Source organism: Dermacentor albipictus, chromosome 3 (genome assembly GCF_038994185.2).
Source record: "Dermacentor albipictus isolate Rhodes 1998 colony chromosome 3, USDA_Dalb.pri_finalv2, whole genome shotgun sequence".
Taxonomy (NCBI): Eukaryota; Metazoa; Arthropoda; class Arachnida; order Ixodida; family Ixodidae; genus Dermacentor; species Dermacentor albipictus.
The window spans coordinates 166,547,546-166,573,397 of NC_091823.1; the positions used below are offsets into that span (position 1 = coordinate 166,547,546).

Sequence of the window (25,852 nt, forward strand, 5' to 3'; positions counted from 1 at the left end):
CAATGCAAAAAGGAATATGGTAAGCACTGTGTATGACTTCCTTTCTGTTGTATTATTTTTTGTGCTGCTTGTCTCAAGGAGAGGTTAGGCTGGGTCAGCAGAGGTCACATTAGCAGAGGTTGGTTTAGAAGAGGTTAGTCTAGGCAGAGTCAGGTCACGCACTGGACAATGGCAGGGTTCTTACCAGAGCACGTCAAATCCACTGTAGGCGGCCACTCTCTCTGGCATGTGGAGAGCGTGCAGAGGGTCAACAATGCCGAGTGTTGGCTTGAGGGCACGGTGCGCGATGCCAGTCTTGGCACGCAGGGGCAGGTAGTCGAAGATGGCCACGCCTGTGGTCTCACTGCCCGTGCCAGCCGTTGTGGGCACTGCGGGCAGATGGACAAACCGTGAGGAGGAAAGCAACCATGCTGCCGAAGCAGCGCAGCATGTTGAGCTGGTCGGTAATGCACTATTGTTGAAGACATGCCTGCAAGCTGAGAGCACTTAAAATTGGTAAAAATCATGTGGAAGCGACACTTGGTGGTGGGGGGGGGGGGTGGAGAGGGGATGGGGATGAGGCGACTAGCATGCATTTCTTTTTAAAGCTTGCCCTGAGCACGCACCTTTTGTGGGGTACAATCATTAACGATTGAATCCTCCTTGATTAATAATGATTTGCCTTTAGAAGCAGCACAGGAGCAGCAGCAAACTCAGAACAGCAGAAATTGACAAGCAACACACTGTTTTTAGGTAAAAGTAAATTTTTCAGCGAATTTATTACTGTCAATATTTCCTACTGCACAAAAGTGTATCTATAGACTTGCTCAAAGAAAGCACCCTCTGGCGTCTTTTCCCCATTAGAAGACTTCAACGGTAAGGTCAAAGATGAACGCGGTGCCGAAGAAAGTGCAATAATGCCCATCTTTTTGTGTGGTTCCTTAGACTTGTAGCTGTCATACCAGAAACTTGCATTGAAAAGCCACTGCAATATGTAATCTGCAAGGGCGCAAAGAATGTGTACATGCTGTGACTGCTTTCCATCCATGTCAAAGGATCCCGGGCTGGTATAATGCGACAATTCTATTACCATCCATTTCGTTGTTGATGCTTTGTGAGAGGGCCAAGCAGTGCTTTGCCTATGCAGGGTGTCTACCAAGTTGACATTTCCAAATTCCCTGAGTTTTCCAGGTTTTCCCTGAGCACCTTTGCGAAATTCCCTGAATGAGCCAGAACTTTGTTTTATGTCAAGACAGGCCGACACCACGTTGCCTGATGCTGTCACTCTCTAGTAAGCATACTGAAACAAAAAAAAAAAGACTTAATCCAGTTTGAATAGTAAGGAGTAATATCTATTTTATTTAAAAAGAAAACAGAAGGAAGGTGTAAAATGCACAGAGAAAGAAATGGTAAAGCCCATTCCAAATTGAGTCGAACACTTTCAAATACGAATGAAAAGGAGATGCATACATAAGTAAATATTTTTTTAATATCAGCTATTTCCATCAACTGATAGCAAGCTCATCTGTATGAGGTCCTGAACTTTGTCACAACTAATTATTAAGGTTCTCTCTCAGCAGCTGTAAAGTCAACCTCAACTGTCCTGACATACTCTCAGCCCGTACACAACATCTCAGTGTTGGGTTTCACTGCTTAAACAAATTATTTTGGTTTGGATGAGGGTCACCTGTGTCTCAGTGTCAGCCAACAATAAGTTATTTTAGCTCAAGCTCCTTCAAAAAGGCGCCGGCAATTCCTTTCCCGTTAATTCCTCAGTGTGTCGGTCCTTTCTGTTCTCATCCTTCTTCTACCACGCTTTCACCCCATGGATCATCTGAAGCATCCTCTTGGTCAGTTGTACAGTCAACATTTGATTTTTCGGATTTCCGAGGGGCCGCAAAAAAAAACGAAAAAAAAACGGACAGTCTGAAAAAAAATTAATGCATGTCTTTAACTGCCTTTGAGGGCTAAAATTACCACAGGCAAGTCTGAAAAAGCTCTGAAGGCCTGCCAGTACGCATATTAGGCATATCAGGGCTTGTACTGTGACAGGAGACGGGGTGCACGCATGTGTTATTAAGGAATACTATGTCCCGTGACAATTGCCCCCTTTACACGCTTGTTATTCTTCACCGCCTAACACTAGTGTACTGAGGCGAAGCTAACTTTCGGAGACTGGCATTACGCAACGCGCTGTGCTCTGCGAGTTTCAAAGCCAATCGCGAGGATTACAAAGGCGGAGTCGGTGCCATTGGTGATAGCGGCGAATTCTTTCAATGAAAAACACGGCACCGCACGGCAAGAAGCTTAATAGCGAACATAGAAGCAGCTAGGCCTAACGTTGCCGCGGTGGTGGTTACGGCTGCCAGCGGATCTGCCTGCGAGAGTGCCGGTTCGAGGCGGCGAGATAATCAAAATAGCGGCGGTGGCGGCTTTGATTAATGCCATTTCAGACCTGCAGTCAGGGCAGTATACATTGACTATATGGAGTACGTGGTGGTGCCGCAAAACCGTGCAAATTATCGGGCATGGCCGAAAAATCGGGCGTCTAGAAAATCGGTCGTTAACTACTCTGGCAATACATCGTGCCGATGACACGGCGTCAATGACGATTCGTTGCGATTCCTCTGTTACTGGAGCCAGCATTAACACGACTTTCGTTCCCTTTCAATAAAGTTACAGCTAATTTTCCCTGATGGAAGCATAAATTCCCTGAGTTTTCCCTGAGTTTTTCCAGACTGTTCAAATTCCCTGAGAATTCCCGGTTTTCCCGGTTTTCCCGGTTGGTAGACACCCTGCTATGTTATATCAAGGACTGACTGATCATAAACAGTGGATGACAAGAAGGTAGAAAGCTGCAGAAAGCTGCAGATAGAAAGTTGGGCTAGCTGGCATGCATGCATACTTGAAATCAACGTTGAAAACAACGACAACACAAAAAGGACACAGGACGAGGGAAATCTGCGTGGTTGCTCAGTGGCTATGGTGTTGGGCTGTTGAGCACGAGGTCGCGGGATCGAATCCTGGCCACGGCGGCCGCATTTCGATGGGGGCTAAACGCGAAAACGCCCGTGTACTTCGATTTAGGTGCATGTTAAAGAGCCCCAGGCAGTCCAAATTTCCAAAGTCCCCACTACGACATGCCTCATGACCAGATCATAGTTTTTGGCAAGTAAAACCCCATAATTAAATTTTTCATTTTTAGGATGAGGGAAGGACAAAGAATCGAGTCAAAGCAATCGCTTAATTACAGATGTGCTATTTATTTTCCTTTTTCATATTGCACACCACTGTGAACTTTTTTATCTCTTTTCAGAGCTTGTGACAATTTGAGGCAGATTGGACAGAGGACAGTGGAATGACCTGCTGTGTGACACATCAGTTACATCACCTGCAACCAGGGGCTTGAGGTTCGAAGGTATGGGAACACCACGGCCAATAGGCGCGTTGACGAAGTCCAGGAAGTCCTTGTCAAGGTTGCACGAGTAGAGGTTGGCGGCTTTGCACGTGTCGATGGTAGAGCCACCACCCACAGCCAGGAAGGCGTCGTACTCCGATGCACGGGCAAACGCTATGGCCTTTTGGAAGCTGCACACACAAAGCACGAGAACTAGTAGACTGGCTGCACAGTCATAGTGGGTAATGGCTGCACCCACTACAGTAAAGAAAACATATTGCATATTTAGCCAATAAAACGCAGTGGCGGTGCCGACATCTAGTGGAACTGCCAAGAAGCCTGCGCATGGCCTACGAGACGAGTAGCGTGGTGCTGCAGTGCCTGCAAATACCGAGAATTGTTTTTTCGCTCGCCGCACACTCGGTGGCACATGCTCAGTGACTCAGGTTGGCAGGAGGTTCATTGATGAACAGCACACACCCACTGCATTTGTGGTGCAGCCGGCTACAAATTGGCTTGCTGCTCTCGAGCAACCCTTGTGACCTGGGTTCGATTTTGCTCAGTACTGAATAAACTTGAGGGACATTTCTCGTCATTGCATAGCTGCACATTACCAGTGGCACATACCTAGTCACCCAATTTGACATCGGAGACATTAGTTGAAGAGTGGCGTGCACCTACTGGCACTTCCCGAGTGACCCAAGTTGGCATCAGGGCGGTTCATTGAAGACCAGCACCGACCGGGCGGAACATACCCAGCGCTCCAAGTTGGTGCCAAAGAGTTTCTTCAAACATCGGTACCTATACAGTCTCGCATTTTACAGTGATCCATGTCGGCGTGAACGAGGTTCAGTGAAGAGCGGCACGTATGTATGCATTACCACGTACCCTGTGACCTAAGTTGGTCCGAAGGTTGGTTTCGAACCCTGTTATAGCAGCCCAACAGCCTGACGCACTACCAATTCAACACAGTGACCCAGGTAGGTGGGAAAATGACAAGACACAAACAAACACACACAGATACAAACATAACTACATAGCCCCTGGAAAGTGCATGAAGTAACCCTAAGAATACAAATGCATAAACAAAATGTCTTCGTTCGTTGAAAGCACTGCGACACAATCTGGCAGTTCTATTAATGTGCTATGTCTCAGACTGGCATAGCTTATTTGCATGAACTCGGCACCTTCCCCGTGTTTTCCGATAATTGGTACATATTGTTAATTAAAACAGGTAGTACATAGTATTTCTGCATGCAGTGAAGTAGAGTGTGCCACTTTACCTTCACTCTAAATGAATACTAACTGCAGTAGGCAACAAAAGTAATGTTAAATGGCTGGCATGATGCAAACCAAACGCGCATGGATGGCATGTTGAATGTGAGACCCTGTTGCTCAACATTTCATTCTTCTTTCAATAAAGTAGGAACGTTCTGTGCATTTTGTGTCAAAATAAGTTGCATGTGATTGTACATTAGGTGATGTTCACATCGAAACCCCAGCAACGGCTCCCCTAAAGTAGAGGAAACCGATCTCAGATGCCAATACTTTTGTATATTTAGGTGCCGGACATCACCTTTTATGCTAGTCAATGATACTAGTATGCATATTTCTTGAGCAGCCAAACAGCTCAAACCACTCGGGGCAAAGCATCACCGTGTATGCATCCGTGTGAGCAGCCGAGTGCTGACCGTCTATCTTATTACTGCAGTGGTGGTGCCACCATCTCAAGGGTGATCTCATAGGGAACAGAGTGCAGGGCAGGTTAGGTATGGCAGGGAACAGTGTGAAGAAGAAGCAGGAGATCATAAAACGCTGTCCGATCACAGTTGGGTGAAAAAGGAGATTAATTGCAAGATTAAAGCAGGAGGCAGTGGCCAAAAACTGTGCCGTGGAGGCCAATTCCAGTTCTGGCGAGGGATTTTTTTATGAAGCACAGTGCACATTCCTAATTTGTTGCACCTGAAACAGTGTAGATCTGCTAGCACTAGGCAATCGTTTTTTTTTTTTCTTTGATGGTTTGGCTTCCAGACTGAAAATTTAGCGACCTGGATGAAGATTCAAACTTGGGACCTTGAATACTTTGAATATGAAAAAATTATGCCATATCTCTACTCCACGCCATGTCGGCCTTAGACGCCACTTCAAAGTTGACCTTGGCCGACAAAGTGTAAGAGTAGGGTTGAAGATTAATATGCAGAAGACAAAAGTAGTAATGTTCGATAGTCTGGCAAGAGAGTGAGAATTTGGGATCGGCAGTCAACCTCTAGAATCTGCATAATAAAGCAAATGGGTTGGAGTGCATATGGCCAGCACTATCCAATCATGATTGGGAGCTTATCGGTGACATAGATATATTTTTAGGGGGTGGAGGGGTGGGGGCAAGCATTTGACTGGGGCTGGGAGGGTGAGGAGTGGGGGCTGTGCAGGCTGCATACTAACATAAATTCTGGGAAGGGGATATGTGCGTGGTGATCCACCTCTCGGCTATGCCACTGGAGCTTACATATTTCCTTGAAAAAAGAAATGTACATTCACTGCATTCTACTGGTACTGACTATGGGGCAGAAACTTGGAGGTTAACAAAAGAAGCTTGAGGAGGAGTTTAGGACTCTGGAAGAGCGATGGAAGGAAAAATGCTAGGTGTAATGTTAAAAGACAGCAAGACAACAGCGTGGATTAGAGAGCAAACAGGGGGAGTTGATATTCTGACACTAAGAGAAAAAAAAAAATGACTTGCGGAGGTCATGTAATGCGTAGGGCAGGTAACCAGTGGTTTATTAGAGTTACAGAATGGGTGCCAAGAGTTGAGAAACACAGTCCTGGATGGCAAAGGACAGGTGGTGTGCAAAACAAATGTATAAATTCTTCAATTTTACTTTACTCCAATTATGAGGCGCGCTGTTGCGGGGGAGTCCAGATTAATTTTTTACCACCCGAGGTTCTAGATTAAGGTGCACCTAAATCAAAGTATGCAAGTGTTTTTTGGATATTGTCCCCTTAAAAATGTGGCCACTGCAGCAGAGGTCGAACCTGTGACTTCAAGCTCAGCAGTGCAATAGCCACTGGGTACAGTGGGTACTGAGGGGTTGTGCTCTGCGTTCTGATAATGCTCAGCTGCGGCTTAACATGTACTACCTTTCATCGACTGTCAGTACAAACACAAGTGAGAGCATCTCTCAAACTGAAAATTGGCCTCCTTTGGAATTTTGCGGTTCTAGAGTATTGGAGCAGATATTAGCGAATCGGAGCAGCTCTAGGAGTGACATCAATCTCATCTGGTCTCGTCTGTTTGGGAAATGGATTCATATTACAAGCTGGGGAAAAAAAGAAAAAAGAAAACAGTTTCTTCTGTTTCTAATGTATGAGCTCTAGGACTACAGGAAAGTTGCCACTTCTGGGCTGCTTTACAGCAGAAATTATTATTTTAGGGTCCATTAACTGTACTAGTAGATTGGTGAACCTCAACAGCAGTCAAACACACACAGAATAAAAAGAAAGTAGGCAAGAAACGTTGCTTAATATATTGAGAAATATAGTCAACATCAAATTTTTTTGACCCTATAAGGGGTCACGAAAATGTCAGAAGAATTGCCAGTCTGAAAAAAAAAAAAATGCATGCCTTTTACTGCCCCCAATGGTTCAAATTGCCACAGGCATGTCTGCAATAACTTTGAGCGAGCAACTTGAAAAAAGAATATATGCGAGTAAGCGACCTGACCTTGCGGTCTTTTTGAAACGGTTCCTGACCTGCATATTTTTCTACTCAGGTAATTTATCTCATTTTTCTTAGTATTCCTAAGCCCTATTTTGCCGTCACTCTCAGATTGCTCCTTCATGGCTCCTACGGTTGCTACCCTATCCGGGGAGTTGAACAATTTTAAGCTCTCTGTTGAAAATAAACCGAGCTTTTGAAGAAGCTTGATTCGGTTACATGTGTGACGACCATCTGCAGCCCTTCTGAAGCCAAAAAACTACAGCAAAAACTAGCTAACATCAGGAACTCCATGAATTTCATGAATAGTGAGCTAGAGGCAGTGAAAGCGGAAAACACCAGGCCTAGCCGCTAAGAACAAAAACCTTGCTGATGATCGGCTCTCACTTAAGGGCCCCCAGCAGGCCCCATAGCAAATTTTGGTTATATGTTGGAAGTTGTTGCATGTCCTCTAGGGAGTGTTCTGCTGCAAAAATTTTTCACATCTGCTCATTAATAGCCGAGCTACAAATATTTCAGTGCCGCGAGCCCATGATTTCACGTCACACTGCGGACACATGTACATAGGCACAGGTATACGAGTACATCACCGTCTGGCTTCGAGGCAGCACCCTCTAGAGAACTTAAGGCCTTCTGGCTGTTCCTTCCTCCCTTGAGCAACGTCACGCAGAAGAGGCCCACATAGATGTTTGGTGCAGTGTGCTACGAAGCTACAAGCGGCGCACCTGTGTTGAAAATGAGGCGCAGAAGACTGAGTGGGTGACGACGGCGATAACAATTTGATTATTTCCGGGAACTGTGCTGCTCCTTGGATAGCTTCGGAGTTAGAAAAGTCCTGCCATGGTGCGACATGCTTCCGAGCACACTTTTTCCTAGATGTGAACCATGCATGTAATCTCTGCGCTTGTGCGGCGATTGCGGTTGTTTGGGATTATGTTCATGCCAGGATGTGCCTAATAAGTGCTGTCTGACCATTGCTGGAGCGATTACAAATCGGGGCCGAAAAATCATGTGTTCATGTTTCCACAAGATGAATGACAGAATATCGGATGCCAATGCTAAGGCGAAGAACAGAAATGCTGGAACTCTGTGGAATAAGACTGCTGTTCCTTTGTAAATAGTTGCACCAATGTTTTGTATCTCCATTGCTAGACTCATTTGAGGTGTTGTAAATATGTGGACTGTTGTACTGTGTGTAATAATGCCTCGAAAGTGAAATTATTTGTTTAAAGCCTAATCTAGACGGGAATAAATATATGCGTCTCGAATGTGGAGAAGGACACACCAGTGAAGTTTTCATGAGATGTGCTATGGTGCAGTGCTAACATTTTGTTGAAGAACTTTTGTGGCTGCATGAACGACAAACTCTTTGACTCCGAGGATAAATAAAGGCAAAGAAGGTACTCTGAAGAAGAAGGCAGCGCTGTGACCTTTCAATATAAGCCATGCTCCCTGTCATCACATAACCAAAATTCGTTCTCAATCCTAAGGTAGAACCATATCATTTTTTATGGACGAGCTTTTTAATAATGCAGCGCATAAATAGTTTTGCATAAATAAAATACCCTTAGAAGACCCTCTGTGCTTTGTGGGCCATCTGTTCAACTATGCCTTAAAGAAACAAAAAAACAAACAAAAAAAAAACAACTGCGCTTTGGTTAACATTGCATGTAAGTGCGCGATCCCTTCACTCCACCCGTATCTCCGAGCACGCCGTTGGCCTCCTCTCCGTGACGTCACTCGCCGAGCGCTCAGGCCTTCTCTAGTCTAGGTGGTGGCGTTGGAGCGCGGTCCCCACGAGGGAAAGGAAAAACGGCGTTTGAATTGAAATTTTAGACTTTTCCGCAGCGCTTAGTGATGTAATTCTTTGCAAACACGATCATTAGTGTGCATTGTATGCTCTGCGCTTGTCAGCTAAAAATGGCCAGACCTGGTGAGGGGCCCTTTAAGGGTGTTTAAACTTGAGCAATACTCATGCTTGAATAATGTTGAGATCAGGTCTCAAGGTGAGGACTGCTCAAAAATTGCCGAACTCCTGGGTGAGAAAGCTGGTTGTCCTGTGTCTGCAACTGATTTTGACACTGTTCATAGAGTCCATACTCTAAATAGCAAGTCAAAAAAACATCATTGTCCAATTTTGTTCAAAGCAAAAGCGAGATGCTTTTGTTTGTAAGGCTTGCAACACTCACCTTACAACCTCTTCTCTTGGGTTCTGTGGCTCTGGTGAAAACGCAATTTTTATTATTAACCACCTAACCCCTGACAACAATAAGCTGCTTTCCAAGGTGCGCTCACTAGTGAATCAGAAAGAATGGATCTCTGGACAGACAATTGTGCTATAACGGCTAGGAAAACAATGACAAGCCGTGTCTTTCGGATTAATTCCAAATCTGATCTAAAAATATTCGACATGTGAAGGCTAATATAAGGTTGATATAATAATTACCATACCAACCACGGACGCTCTTTCACCGAGTGAAGTTGCTAATGCCTGACCTAAACATGACAATATTTCGCCATTTAGTTTAATTCCCACCACCCTAAAAAGAATTTATCACATTCACACACTTCTCCATTGCTTTAAGCATCACATATTCATTTTGTGTTTTTCTGACATGTGGCTTTCCTCCAATGATCAGAATTTATACAATTTCCATGATTACCATTGTGAGTTCACTCACCATACAGCAATGCCCATGGAGGCTCTGCAATCTTCATATCGAAACAACTGTCATACACCAGGTGCACAGACATTGAAATCAATGTTGCAAAGTGCGAATCCGCTTGTATTGAAGTTGAGCTGGTCAGCATTATCAATAACAAGAAATCCGTAATTGCCTCCATTTACTGTTCCCCGTATTCTGAAGCTGCTGAATTTTTAAAATAATTTTGCCGAGGTACTTGATAAATTAGCCTTTGAGAACAAGACCATATTTATGATGGGTGATATTAATATAACCTACTTGATACTTCAAACCATGTTTGTACGGATTATATAAGCTGTTTCTCTAGTTTTTGCTTACAGTCTGATAAACGTGCCTACTCGATGCATTAACGATTCAATCTCGTTACTTGACCCCATACTCCCAAATTTCAATAAATACATCTATTCTGGTGCACTCGATTGCGATATCAGCAACCACCTAGCAGTTTTTGCTTTTTTTACCTTACTAAATCTGTAGCTCCCGTCCATCTGCCTCACCTTTGCACATCCTTTGACAGCAATGAATTTGTCCTTATTGTTTCGAACACTGGCTGGTCACATTTCCTTAACTTCACAGATACTGAGGCTGCTCTGTCTGAATTTTATTCTGCCATTACTGATGCAATACAGAGCTGTACAAGAACTATGTATTCCAATAGGTGATATCGGGCTCCACGCACCCCTTGGATTATGAAATCTCTTCTTTCTTCATTACGGAAGAAGGATGGCTTCTACAAGAAACAAAACGACAGCCATTCAATTGCAAACTAAAATCACACTATGAAAAGTATTCAGCTGTATTACCCTGTCTTCTCAAAGCTGCCAAGCAGCACTATTACAGTTCTGTTTCTGGCCACGCGTTTGCGTTTTGCGCACAAAAGCCATAGCACCACTGCGAGCGCCGTTTTGCTTATCGACGACGCAACGTCACTATGAGACCATGACATCACCACCCCTAGATCGGAGGGCGGGCAATTTGAACTGCGCTAGAGGTACGCGGACGCTTCAGAACCCATTTTCTCTTAAAATAAGTCTCTTCTTTACATGAAACAAGCGTTTCGAGGTTTCTGGGATGGTATTTCAACAGTCCACGTTGACTTAATATTAACCTTTAGTGTCCCTTTAAGTACAACCCTAAATCTGGGTTACGATATCGCCATAGGCACTTCAATATGGTCGCCTCGCACCCGCTTCGAGTTTAGCTGCAGTAGCTTCCTCCATGTGCTGTAGTATGTGTGCTTTGGTGAGTGCACCATCCGCCTTCCCGTTTTCTGCGTTTGCTCTATCAGCATGGAAATGCTGACTGCAAAGACATGCCAAGTTCATCTCGATGCCGCAATTAAAAGGAAGGAGATCACGCGTGCAGAGACGGACGGACATCGGGCCACCCCACCCCCCACCACCGGCATTCACAGTTCCCAAAACTTGCTTGCGAGACTGGCGCAAACAGGAGAGGCATTCTACACCGGTGGCGGCTGCATACGGCGTGGCTGCGTAATCCCTATCTTGAAAGTGATCTGCGACAGAGACAACAGCCTTGGGGACGAGGACTTACGCAGTCGCCATCTGTCGGATGTGCCTCCCTTGTGTAGTACGAGGGATCATGCGGGGCGCTCCTCGCAGGTTTGGCTTACAGCGCTCAATAAAAACTCCATGCTGCAGCCCTCCTGGACATTTCTGTAAGTACCCTCAAAATGAGGGAACGCTTTGCTGTTGATACAATAATCTTTAGCAAACTGAAAGCACAGAATCGTTTACAGACGCTATCTCTTCACCGAATATGTACAGTGAACGCCACTGAGCACTGTCGCCATGATGGAGTCTCCCAAATCAAATCAGCTTCTTGCATAAAAGTAAGCAATCGCCGAGAGCAAACTAGGTGAAATATGCTCTTATAGAGGGCCGTCTATATGACCAAATGGAGAATAACAGAATGAAGCCTCAGTGCAGCGATCGCACGGATTCACAGTGACCAACTGTGCGTCTGTGTGCATGTCTATGCACAATGTTTTGCTTTCGCTGCGTGCGCGTTTTCGCGCCATGCCGTGAGCTTCGTAGCATATGAGCATTTGACAGTACAGAAGCAACCATTTTTGCATGGACGCTATCAGAGCTGTTCAAAAATAATTTCGTTATAGAGACTTCGACGCCTACGGTGACTGTGATGTGCCGTCGTGAGGATCCAATCTTTTTTTCTTTCTTCTAAATTCTTGGACGTTTCAATCAAGTTGCATCACACTGTATGTTTATTGGTCTTCTCAGCATGTGATTTCCTGCTGCTTCTTTTCCGTAATCCGGTGCAAGAATTCATAACACAAACATGACCATATGCCATGCCTTTCTTTAATGTGCTTTTTACCGCTCCCTTTCCATTCCAGTGAACTTGCCAGTATCTAGCATCAACAAGCTCATAGACCAAACCGTCATGACATTAGCCGTGCAGCGGGCACGGGCAAGCGTTTCAGTGCGTGTTTTTTGCTACTCACTGAACGTCGCAGTCTCGGCGCCGTAGCAGAAATCTTCCTCACGTCTGTGCTTGTGCATACCCGAGTTGTAGCCGATGGCTGTTTGCCGGTTCAAAGTTTTGCGAGGCAAGCTTCAAGCAGCTTCTTGTCTTGCGGCTACATGTGAATAAGGCTGACACCGGGCTCCATTGCATACGTCCGGCACTGTGGTACCGAGCAGTAGCCTACCATGCTGCACACCTCCAAAGGCAGCCACTACCTATTTTAGTGATTTCAAATGTTATCAAGCAGACGTCCAAGGCGGGAAAGCCTCACCACTTAATCAGAACCGCAGTGCAGGTGGGGCTTTAAACTTTTGTTTTCAGTTCGCTTCAGCACTTCCAAAGCAGCTGATGCGGCCGCTGTGTCCACGTGATCCCTCATACCACATCACGCCGGCGGTGGTGCTAGCTTTTCCAATGGTGGAGCTCGCCCCCACTACGCATCTAGGCGCACCGCGCTGTGTTCTCGCCGCTTAGTTTGCATTGAAGTGAGAGGCTGCACAAAGGCCAATTCCCTCATTCCTGCTACTGCACTTTCTTGTTCCAGTGTTTTGGTAAAGAGCTTCCGCGGTCATTGAGCGAAACGTGTTCATGTTTGCTTGTGCGGGCGTGACACCATGCTTGTTAAGTTAGCTAGTTAAGCGTATGTTTAAAAGTTTATACGGCCGATAAAACTACTATCCTTACTTTTCCTATAGCTGTCTACTAATTTGCTAACGCAATCGTTGCTTCACCTTTCGGGCGAAACTGCGACTTTCTTTATTTATCGCAACTTTAGAGCATTGGGAGTAAATCCTTTTATCCAAATGAGAGAAAGTTGTATTTCTGTATGAAAGAACGAGGTGCGCGGTACTGCAAAGGACTTTCCTTTTTTTTTTAGGTAACGGGAAATGGATACGCGTTACAATCGAGAAAGTTCTTTTTTTCCTTTTCTTTTGGTCGCAGAAAATGGGTGCGCGTTACAATCGAGCAAATACGGTACATCACATAGGTTCGACTTTGCCCAGCACAGTATAAATCTTAAAACATTTTTTTGACATCAAAGAGCAGCCCATATTCAGTGTCACACACCCCGTCACCCAAGTTGGCAGATTAGAGGTTAGAGCAGCGTTTCTCAAATTGTGGGTCATGACTCCCAAATGGATCATGAGCCATTTTCTGGGACTCGTGGAGGGCCCAACTGTCACTATCACCAATGACATCCGTGCCTCTTACCAACATTTGATATCGAGGTAGTGTCGATTTCCTGCTGCACACTTTTTCATTTATCAGTGCGAGATGACAAAATTTTGCCTGCGAGGTATCCAAAGAAAGGCCATCACATTCAAATTTGGGGCCTCAATGCCTAAACTACACCCTTTTCATTAAAAGATGTATAAACCAGTCATTGTCTAATGACCTTAGCAGACATTTTTGGTATCTCTACCTGCTGTGGTTAATGTCATTTAAATAAGTTAAATGCGAATGTACCTGCAGCATTTAAAACAATAAATTTTCATAAGACGTATAAAAACAGGGGCTCATGGTAGGTTTGGTACTACTAAAAAAGGGTCATGTACTCGAAAAGATTGAGAAACACTGGGTTACTGACACAGACAGATAGGCAGAAAGCTAGACAGACACCGGAAAGTGCTTGAAGAATGCTAATAGCATTAAAACAACTTCAGCAGATGAGAGTTCCAGTGCTAAGACAACAGCGTCATTGAAATGCAGCACTGCACCTACCTCTCATCAGTGGGCTCAATGCAGACTTCGCTGAACAAGTTGTAGTTGACATTGTACCGGTGCAGAGAGTCCAGTGTGTCCTTAACAGGTGGCAAGTTCACCAGGTTCGGATCCGTCATGACGCAGACGTTTTTCGCGCCCAAGTTGTTCATGTCCTGAATGGGGTTAGTGAAGAAAAATGTAACATTCTGCAACTTGCTGCTGAGTGAGATGGTTCATACTTATTACGATGTGCTAAGATGTGAACCAAAATGAAATGTCACATTGTAGTGACGGTGAAGAATGATGCACTGTCCAAACTGTGAGTTAAATTCTAATTTAACTTTTTATACGGCAAGCTTGCGTCCAGCAAAACAAGTAACACTCAAAGACAACGAGAGTGGCGAGCAAAGTCGGCGATCTTGAAGAATAAGATTTGGGCTCTATACCTGACTCGTCAAAGGTTCCAGCGTGGGTGCTGGTGCGTGTGTGCCTTCTAGAAAGTACTGCAGAATTCGTGTCGCACATACAGTCCGATCACACAAGGTTCGGTGACAACATATAACAGATAGAACTAGCAGTAACATTCGAGAAACTTCCGATATAGAAAAGTGCTCCATGCAGTGAGCGATAAAACTGTAACAGAGATTGCCTTGTGAAAAATGGTCACAGAAAAAAAATTTATAAAGATGTCAATATGACAAGGACAGGAAAGACCATTCTCCCTGTCAACACTCTTTTCTGTTCTTGTCCTATTTCACTTTGGCCGGCGTTTTAGCACATTGCAATTAGCGACAAGAGCAGAAGGGGTGAAGCTAAGAGGGTTTACTGCCCATGGGACTACAGCATTTGTTTCAGTTATTGAAAGTTGAGCACTAAAGCAGCCCAAAACAAAATTACTGGTTGTTACATGTAGAGATTACTCCCACACACACAGTCATACTGGAACAGATGTGCTGCCATGACCAATATGCAGAAATATATATAAAGGACTTGGTTGCGCTCTTAGCAACCAGGTGGCACCATCTAGTAGCAGTACCTGTTAGACAGGGCAGTAAAAGTGGCCAAGAACTGACCATAGGGCAGTGTTTGGCAGGCCACTGGGAGTCGATCATGTCGGCATGAAAAGCTTGGGCCACAGAAAGGCCTACCTTGTAGGCGCTGGCTCAGCCGTGGATGCCGGCGCAGATGCATATACAGCGTGTCCCACTTAATTTATCCAAACATTAAAAATATGCAAATGCCACGTAGCTGGACAGAACCAACATGTTTGCCCTCGCTTTGGGATACTCAGATTATTTTTATTATTCCACTTAATTACATCATTAGTCTTAATTAGTCAATAAACTTCTCAAATGTTTTATTCATATGAAAAAAGTCAATGAGAAAATCGTCAACAAAGATGAAAAACTCCCAATACAGCTTTATCTTGCTCAATATGTGCTACATAAAAATGCTTTTCCGAGCGTGAAAGAAGCCCACAAATACAAGAAACACTTCCACGCGACTGGCCGCTCAGGCACTTTACATGCATTTACGGGCTTTTTACTGACTATGATTATTCTCATTATTATTATAACTCAGTATTATTATTCTACTCACTGTAACTTAAAATTTTTAATCTGTACAGTAGCCATGAGCCACGCTTTCAGAATTCTGAAGAGGCAAGGAATATGGTGAAACGAAATTTTAAATAGACAACATTGGCAACTGAAGAGAATAGACGTTACTGCCACCTACATCCATTCATTTCTGCAATATCAAGGCATACACACTAACTCCTTTCAACATTGGCATTTCTTGGGAACTATGTTTGGCAGCGCAGGAGCTTAGAGGGCAAGCACAGCACAGTTTGTGGATAGAGCTTGTGACAAATTGCAAGGTTCTTACCGGGTATAGTATCTTGGTATGAATCTCCATGGTTCTGACCACCTTTGTCATCAGACTTCACTACAACACGTACACAGCCATGACAGGCCTAGCAGAAACTTGAAGCTAACCCTCGCATTCTCTTATGCCAGTTCTGAGAAACACAGCAAGCAAAAGCACTCACCATTCCAACTTCGCGGGTCACCCCGGGTCCATAGCGAATGTTTGAGCAGGCCATCTCGAATGCATAGTCAGTCTTAGGGAGGTCCACTTGGTGGTCATGGTGGCTGTCTCTAACACCTGCATGAACCAACTTGGCTAAGGTAAGAGTAGACATACAACATTTATTTATTTATTTCATACATACTGCTAGCCTCCATTTGGAGGCTGTTGCGGGACATGGGAAAATACATTGCATCAAAATAAGAATGACAAACTTATACACTTGTTAGTATTGTAGTTTACAAGGAGACGTAATTGAGTAATACAATAAAAGGGCGTGACCTTCCTGAGTCAGCCCTTAAAGGTTAATGAACAGAAATACAGAAGCATAAGATAAACAAAAAAAAAGTACATCCAAACCAATTAGAGACAAAATGCGGTGTCTGCAGGTGATACTGCTAAATCAAGATGCGTACTCATAGACATATTTTTCCAGCATAGGAAGGAAATCGTCAGGTGAGCACATTATAATATCACTAGGCAATGAATTCCAGTCTCTGATTGTCTGGGGAAAGAAACAGACAGACAGACAAAGAACTTTATTAATGGTCCTGAGGAACCGGCGTTAGGGTACCCCCCTTTTCAGGGAGTCCCCGTAGCCGTCGCGGGCCGCACCCACGTCGGGGTCGGAAGATCGTGGTCCTCCGCCCTGTCGCAGGCCCTCTGGACAGCCCGTAGTTGCTCTGAGAGGTCGCCGCTCTTAAGGGCTGCCTCCCAGTCGGTTAGAGTGGTTAGCGATGAGCTGCGTAACGCAGGGCATTGCCAGAGCATATGGGACAAGGAGCAGTACGCCTCCCCACAGTCTTTGTGGAACCTGTATTCAATTAAATGTTTAAGATGTTTAGTTCTAGTGTTTCGCTGTTCAGTGAAAGATACATATGCACCACTGTTTAATTTGTAGCCCCCGTTAAGGTGGTGGAACAGAAACTTGAGGCGTAAGAATTTCGCACGCTTGTAAATAGTCGGGAGGCAAGCTTTATCAAGGAGTTCTGTTGGAGAATCATTACGATTGTACCTACTATATATGAATCTGATGGCTTTTCTCTGTAGACGTTTTATGCACTGTTTGGTATGGGGGATGTTCTCAAGCAAGGAGTCTTGGTTTGACTGCGCTATGCAAAGAATGGGAGCATGAACTATTTGTCTTGCGAGATCTAGTTCATTGAAACAGCAAGTTAAAAGATACAGCAAGAGGTCATACAGGCATATCACAGTACCAAGCAAAGTGAAAAATGTGTCAGCATGCCTTTCTGGTTCTCTCTTTAGAAAGATTTTTTTTTTGCATGGATGTTCATACTTGTATACATCGTTAGTTCTTTGTGCCAGCAATTTGACAAGTAAATTTCTTGAGATTATCGGAGAATGCATTATTTTCGTCAACACTGATTTTCAACATAGTGTTCAACGGTGTTCTTTCAGTTTCTTTTGCCCTGTTTTTCCTATATTGTCCATGTTGATTGCTACCAACTGCCTCTCATACAATATTAATTTCCTTCGCGTACTTGTGGTTATCCCGTTAAGCAAGGTTTTGTATTTTATTGCTTTTTTGTATAATGTATACAGGGCCCTAAAGTCAAGCATCAGCAATTTTAATACAAACTCTGATAGTTATGCAAATCCTGTTTGCCCAGGTGACTTATCCATTTTGGCCAACACAACTTTCAAGAACAAGTAGAGTCAGCAAGTACACACATATGTGAAACCATTTGTACTAACTTTCTGAATTTTTCAATTATGATAAATTGTTATGTTGGAAACTCGAAGACAGTTGCATTCAAGGACAACTTTTTATTTGACGATTCTAAGGGATTTGCATTCCAAGACATTTGTCACCATATGCTAATTTAGAATTCAGAGGCAGCAGTGCCGATGCAAAAATTAACACCGTTCCCTACCCGACGTAATGTAGCTGATTAGAAGCTATTAGCTGGGTGGACACCAGCCTAGATGCTGGGTGGAGCTGCTAACAGCTACACTGCTGCTCTCAGCTTGCAAAAACAAGACTGGCTTTTTTCTTTCCCCTTACAATTGGCTGCATCATATGGGGGTTTGTCTTGGTATCTGAATGCAAAATTAATTTTGCAATTTTGCATCTGAATGCAAAATTAGCATACTAATCTTCAGCTTTGATGAGGAAAATGAAGACATATGAAGAACTGATGAAGACAAACACTTTAGAAGTGTCACATAAAAATGAAGTTGCATTCATATTCGTTGATCCCCAACATATAAAACGTGTAACACAATTGCAAAATTTGAACAGCAAGTTAAGAAATTTTTGTAGATTACGTACTGGTCGAGACTACTTGTTCGCAAAAATTGTGCCCGCAAAAGCACATCATAAACTAACTATGCAAGCTGCATTTGTGTAGCTAGCACGACGACTTAATTAGCGTTTATAATGGAGATCACTACATTTTCTTTCCATCTTGTGTTTATCTTGTTTGCACCTCATACAGTAGTATTCACTCTCCTGATCTTGCCCTTCTTCTTATGACCCCAAATGTGACTCACAGTATCTATAAATAGTAAATAAGTAAAAACAACATCTACAGCAGTATACATGAATCCACTGTTGTTACTAGCACTGCATGCTCTCTGACCGTTTCAGTGTTTTGTCAAAGCACAAGCTGCAGCTGTGCATTGTAGCTGTGCTGCATTGCTGTGGCTGTTGCAAACCAATCTTTCGGTCATAAGTGTGATTAAACCTGAACGTTCCTACGAAGCAAAGATCCTGAAACTAAAGTGTTTTGTTTTGGTAATGCCATGCAAGCTGCTGGTTTAGTGGAACATAAATTTTAGCTAGCTAAAGCAGAAGGTAAGAGAAAACAGCATCACCAGTGCACGAAATGGTTAGTTGGGATTCTTCAGGTCACAAGAAAGCATATCAATGAGTTTAAAGAAATTGTGTTAAGCAAATATAATTGGCATTCATATATTTGATGCTTTCCATAGCCTTACACATCTGTGTGTTGATGCCACACCATGTCTCACTGTGTCTCACTTTGTCTGAGCCCAATGAGACAAATATGCAACTAGGTCCATGCCTGTGATCCTTGCCAGTGAGCCAAGATACCCCGCTATTCCGTCCCTCCACCCCAGCAATTTTTATTGCCTAATGACCATTCCATCACGGTTCACATTGACATTGTGAGCCCTCTACCACGCTGCCAAGGCTACCGGTACTTGTTAACAGATTTACTTGGTCGCCTACAGCCGTCCCCATGGTGGCTATCCCAGCAGTCACAGCAGCAACAACAATCCTACTGTCCTGGGTGGCACATGTCGGGTGTACAGCCACTATCGTAACAGACCAGGGATGACAGATCAATTATCACTACTTACTGAGGTCTTACATCTGCTCGGAACGATTCGGCTATGCACAGTGGCATAATACCTGCCGACAAATGGCCTCGTCGAGCGTTTCCATCACCACCTTAAGTCAGCCCTCACTGCTTATGGGTTCGGCCTTCTCAATGGGTTCAACATTCCTGGGTATTTTCTGCATGTTAAGTCGGACTTGAACTACACCAGCATAGAGTTGGTTTCCAGTACAACACTTCGACTGATGGCAGACTTCTTCGACGTCCCTTCTAGCGCGAGTCAAACTATCTGCAACAGCTGCAGACCCTGTAAAAAAATGTATGACCTTGACCAACATGTCTGACGTCTTCCCAACATGCGTATGTCTAAAGTTGTGATCTCACGTCCTTGTTAAGCATAGCTCCGTTTGTCCTCCCCTACATACCTACTACCTTGGAAATGTCTTAAGAGCGTCGAGACTCATGTTATGTCACTGACATAAAGGGCAACCAGGAAGGTGTAGCATTGGAATGCTTCAAACTTGCCTAGTGTGTTAACACCTGTTCTTCCACTACCACTATATCTTGTTCTTTTTCAGTGGCATCAATTCTCTCACAGCACGAAGAGAGCTGACTCATGTTACCATCATCGCTCAACCACTACAGCTCCGCTCTTGGGGGCAGCCATATGGCAACCACTTGTAGCTGACGTGTGCTATGCATGACCGGAGTGCTCCTTGGCATAAGAATAGACATCCCTGCGCAGCAGCAATGAACAAGCACTCGCCTAGCAGACTGGCGCTACTCTTCTCACACACTGTCGTCCCTATGCTCAACATATTCATGGTGTCACCAGGAAGTTGACAGTGACTCGAACATAAATAATAACAACAGCCTATGGCTAACAAAAGAAATGATCAAGGCTGATGTTGCTGAAAGGCCGGACAGCCTCTTGAGTGTTATTGCTTCATCGGTTGCATTGACAAAGCTTGAGAATGGATTTATCAACCAGCTTTGATGTTTTCTGTTACATCTTCTAAATAAGTAAGCTCACATGCATACTGTGGAGGAAATACTTGTCATCACAAAGTTGATGAGGTACTTTTCATTAGTTTCATTGTCTGCTTGCGTGTCATCATCACTGTCAGCAGCAGCCTATTTTATGTCCACTGCAGGATGAAGGCCTCTCCCTACGATCTCCCATTACCCCTGTCCTGTGCTGATTCCAGTTAGAGCCTGCGAATTTCTTAATTTCATCATACCACCTAGTCTTCTGCTGTCCCCGACTACACTTCCCTTCTCTTGGCACACAATCTGTAGCCCTAATGGTCCACCGGTTATCTAACCTACGCATTACATGACCTGCCCAGCTCTATTTCTTTATCTTTATGCCAATTAGAATATCAGCTATCCCTGTTTGCTCTCAGATCCACACAGCTCTCATCCTGTCTCTTAACGTTATGCCTAACATTCTTCGTTCCACGACTCTTTGCGTGGTCCTCAACTTGTTTTCGAGCTTCTTTGTCAGTCTCCAAGTTTCTGCCCCATATGTCAGCACCGGTAGAATGCATTGATTGTACACGTTTCTTTTTAATGATAATGGTAAGCTTCCAGTCAGGATCTGACGTGTGCCGAATGCGCTGCAGCCCATTTTAATACTTTTGTAAATTTCCTTCTCATGAGTCATGATCAGGGTCCCCTGTGAGTAATTTACCTAGGTAAACATACTCCTTTGCAGACTCTATAGACTAACTGACGATCCTGAACTTTTATTCCCTTGCCCGGCTATTCATCATTACCTTTGTCTTCTGCATATTAATCTTCAACCCCACTCTTATGCTCTCTCTGTTAAGGTCTTCAATCATTTGTTGTAACTTGTCCCCAGTGTTACTGAACAGGACAATGTCATCTGGAAATCGAAGGTTGCCGAGATATTCGCCATTGATCCTTACTCCTAAACCTTCCCAGTTTAATAGCTTGAATACTTCTTCCGAGCATGCAGTGAATAGCATTGGAGAGATTGTGCCTCCTTGTCTGACCCCTTTCTTGATAGGTGTCTGCCTCCTTTTCTTGTGGAGAATTAAGGTAGCTGTGGAACCTCCGTAGATACTTTCGAAGATATTTACGTAAGCATCCTATAGACCAGAACACGCTAGTCTCGCACCCAGACTAACCGAACGCATACTCTCGCACCCGGGTTGCCCGGTCGAGCGGCGCCGTTTTGTACTGGGCTGCCAAAGTGTGTTCGCCGGCGACCAGTAGACATGGCAAGCGCCAGCTCTAGGGCTCCAAAGTGCGGAAATGTGCCCGTTCACACGGATCCAAAGTAGAAGAAGTCATCTGGGCATCATTACCTCGTGTTTGGATGCCAAAACAACCAGCGGGAAAGGAGCAGGTTGCTTAGCGCTGTTTGCGAAGAGCACAACACACGTAGGGAATCGTGCCGGTGCGGTGTTTTCAGCCTGCGCTGATTTCCATCCGCAACGAAGAATGCCAAGCTGCGCCACCGGTGGATAGCTGCAGTGAATAGGAACAACTACCAACCCAGTGAAAATGCACGAGTGAGTATTCGATCTGTGTATATTTTGGTGCCACGTTCAACTTTGCGCCCTACAAACGTAATACGTGTAACACGCAGGTTTGCTCCGAGCACTTTCTGGGCAACAAGCCTACAGAGCAGAATCCCGCGCCGGTGCTTCGCCTTGGCTATAACAAAAAGGCAAGCTTTTTCATGTTTTCATTCAGGCAGAGCTCCCGACGGTTAAACGGAACAGTTGAGTTTGCGGTTAGCAATACTTGCAGCTGGTGCACGGAATGACCATTAAGCGTGAATGACAAGTTGTAGGCCTTGCTGGTGAGTGTTATTGCTAATGAAAGTAAACCGAAGTCTGCTCGTCACATAGCATGCGTCCACAAAAACGTAAACGATGACTACTCGTCGCCGAAGGTGTTCTTGCAGCGCACCTACCTTTACGAGCTGGTGTTGCAGGTGTCGTTCGTAACGAATTCATTTGAGCCTCCTGAGCTCTAAACTGCGTGCGGGCTGTTATGCGAGGCAAAGCGCAAAATATTTGTGTTCATATGGCGAGGAAAATAAGGTGCTTAATTATTCTTGTATTTTGTAACAAAATTTTGATCGTTCTCACTAGTTTTTTTTGCTGTTTTCTTTTCTAAGAGAGCGCCAACAATCCGATGGCCACGCACAAGCGAAACAGGCCTGGTACCAGGTAGCAGCAGTTGGTGGGGCTAATTTCTTGGAATGCAGGTGCGGTTGTTGTCTTGTACCAAAGGGGTCCTGATGATGCAGCTTTATGTAGGGATGGTAATTTTACGTGCTCATGGTTTGTGCAACTGTACAACACCTGCATCTGTCATGCTCGCCCTGTTATACGGGCTTTGACTGCACATGTAGTTGAACATTATAACTACTGTAGTACCTCATTTTCCAATGAGTGCAGGTTTAGCATCATATGCTGCTTGTTCGAGTGCTGTAGGCTTTTGTTCTGAATGTTGTACTTTTATGTGGTTGCACGATACAATTGGCCTGGTGTATTTTCTATTTCATTTTGAGAGGACTTTATATCTTCGCAACAGTGATGGCATGGGAAAGAACTATAGCCCTTCTTACTATAACATCTATTTTGTTTTCAATGTGCAGGTGGTGAAGGGCAGGCGTCCGCTAACCAGGCAGTCAAACGACCTCGCCAGTTGGTTGCCAAACGCGGCCAACTCAGTAGAGACCATGACAAACAAGACCAAACTGAAAGTGCAGATGACAGTGTTCTCCGTGCTTTAATAATATATTGCACCAACACAGTGCTGTAAATTCCTTCACAGGTTACGTGCCAAAAAGCTTACACGTGTTCTAGCATATAGCGCGCGGTTTGTACAAACGTAATAGCGTACCTACCCGATGTATTCGCTTCTGCAGTCTGCACATCACTCAGTGTGGCCATTGCGGACTTGCATGAGGTCTTGAAGTTTGATTGAATCCAGACAGCGAAAATGACAGGTTAGAAAAAACGCGAAACACGCCTTCCGCCCAGCTAAAAAGCCCAAGTTTCGCTTTCGCGCCGGGTCGCATCTCCCGGCGTGGCAGCCCAGGCCTGCTACTTCGCGGCGCTTGGGATAGATGGCGCGACCGGCGCTCATCAATATGGCGGCGCCCTTTGAATTCACGGTGTTCTGGTGTATACTCCTTGATTAAGTAAAGCCTCTATGACTGCTGGTATCTCTATTGAATCAAATGCCTTCTCGTAATCTATGAAAGCCATTAGAGAGGCTGATTGTACTCTGCGGATTTCTAGATTACCTGATCGATGACATGGATGTGACCTATTGTAGAATATCCCTTCCTGACACCTGCCTGTTCCCTTGGTTGACTAAAGTCCAGTGTTGCCCTTATTCTATTGGAGATTATCTTGGTGAATATTTTATGTAATATTGAAGTAAGCTAGTGGACCTATATATAATTTCTCAATCCTTTAATGTCTCCCTTTTTGTGGATGATTAGTATAATGTTGGCATTCTTCCAGTTCTCTGGGACCCTTGAAGTCGATAGACAGTTTGTATAAAGGGTTGCTAGTTTTTCAAGCATTAGGTCTCCACCATCTTTGATTAAATCGACTGGTAGTCCATCTTCTGCCACTGCTTTTCCCTGTTTCATGTCTTGCAAGACCCCTCTAACTTCATCACTAGTTATAGAAGGAGCCTCTCTAACCTGTTCATTATGGCTTTGAATGGAGGTATCGTGGCTTCTCTGGGTACTGTACAGGTGAGCATAGAAGTCTTCTGCTGCTTTTACTATATCTTCGAGATTGCTAATGTAATTGCCCTGTCTATCTTTCAGTGCATACATCTTGGTTTGTCCGATGCCTAGTTTCCTTCTCACTGTTTTCAGGCTGCGTCCATATTTTACTGCTTCCTTAGTCTTTCTCACGTTATAATTTAGAATATCTCTTATTTTCTCCTTGTTGATTAGTTTTGACAGTTCCGTGAATTTTATCTGATCTCTTGAGTCAGACACTTTCATTCTTTGTCATGTCTTTATTAGGTCCTTCGTAACTTGGGAGAGCTTACCTACTGGTTGCCTTGGTGCCTTACCTCCCACTGCAATTGCTGCTTGTGAAGCCAGCCTAGTTAAGGTTTCATTCATTGCCTCTATGTTATCATCTCTCTGTCCTAAGGCTGCATACTTGTTTGCAAATGGCAACCTGAATTGGTGTGCTTTTACCCTTACTGCGTCTAGGTTGGCCTGTTTTTTCTTGACGAATTTTGCTCTTTCTCTCTTCAAATTGAGGTGAATCCTAGCCCCCACTAACCTACGATCACTGCACCCCCCTTTACCCTACCTAACACTTCTACATCCTGTACTATGCTGGGATCGGCAGGAAGTATGAAATGAATTTCATTTCTTGTTTCACCATTAGGGCTGTTCCAGGTCCACTTTTTGTTCCAACACTTCCTGATGAAAGTGTTCATTTTTCACAGCTTATTCCTTTCCACAATTTCTACCAACATCTCTCCTCTAGTGTTCCCAGAATCCATGCTGTAGTTGCGAATTGCTTGTTCACCAGCCTACTTTTTCCCCACTTTTGCACTGAAGTCACTCATGACTACAGTATATTAACTTTGCACTTTTCGCATCGCTAATTTAACATCTTCATAAAACTGTTCATTTCTTCATCATTGTGACTGGAGGTTGGAGCGTAGGTTCTATACCTCCTATTTAGCTTTGTTATGACTACATGCTACCCTCTCATTAATGCTGTAGAATTCGTCAATGTTGCTGCTATGTCCTTATGGATTAGGAATCCTACTCTGAACTACTTCTTATAGGATAGTGCTCTATAGCAGAGGACGTGGCCATTTGTCAGCATTGTATAAGCCTCACCAGGTCTTCTAGCCTAGCTAAGGCCAATGATATCCCAAACAATGCTTGATAGTTGCTCAAAGAGTCCTGATAGGCTAGCTTCACTCGAAAGGGTTCGGGCGTCAAACGTTGCAAGGGTTAGTGTCCGTTGGTGGCCTGTCCGGGTTCAGAGATTCTTAGTGCATGTACACACTATCGCAAAAATGTAAACGCTGGCTGCCCACTGCCAATGATGGCAGGTGGGCCTTTACTTATTTATTCTGTGCAATAGGATCACGTTTTCTTGGGTGACTAACACATAAATGAAGGTACAGAAAGTCCCAGAGTACAAGGCTTTACAAGGACCTCCTGTCAGACGATGGACAAGATAAAGAACATTGCTAAATAGCCCACTGAAGAACAGAAAAAGGAAAGGAGACATGGTTATACATAATAATAATGAAAAAGGAACACCAATAATAATGCCAACAGAGGCCTATGGCTTTCACCTGTGGCAAATTATGTTTTTGTGCACTTTCATTTTCCTTTACTTTATTATTTCTACATTTAAATTAAACATAATTATTCTCCTCTATCTTTCCA

The 25,852-nt window shown here is 44.2% G+C and overlaps 1 protein-coding gene across 1 annotated transcript in view; it reads right to left on the bottom strand.

Moving 5' to 3' along the window:
• T3dh (Type III alcohol dehydrogenase) overlaps nucleotides 1-25,852 on the bottom strand; it is a 75,317-nt gene that overhangs the window by 47,222 nt on the left and 2,243 nt on the right. Inside the window, exons 3-6 of the mRNA XM_070536259.1 lie at nucleotides 16,059-16,174; nucleotides 14,027-14,181; nucleotides 3,371-3,567; nucleotides 185-368 (exon numbers count right to left, since the gene is read on the bottom strand). Coding sequence (XP_070392360.1) covers nucleotides 185-368; nucleotides 3,371-3,567; nucleotides 14,027-14,181; nucleotides 16,059-16,174 — 652 coding nt within the window. The remainder of the gene's footprint in view (nucleotides 1-184; nucleotides 369-3,370; nucleotides 3,568-14,026; nucleotides 14,182-16,058; nucleotides 16,175-25,852) is intronic.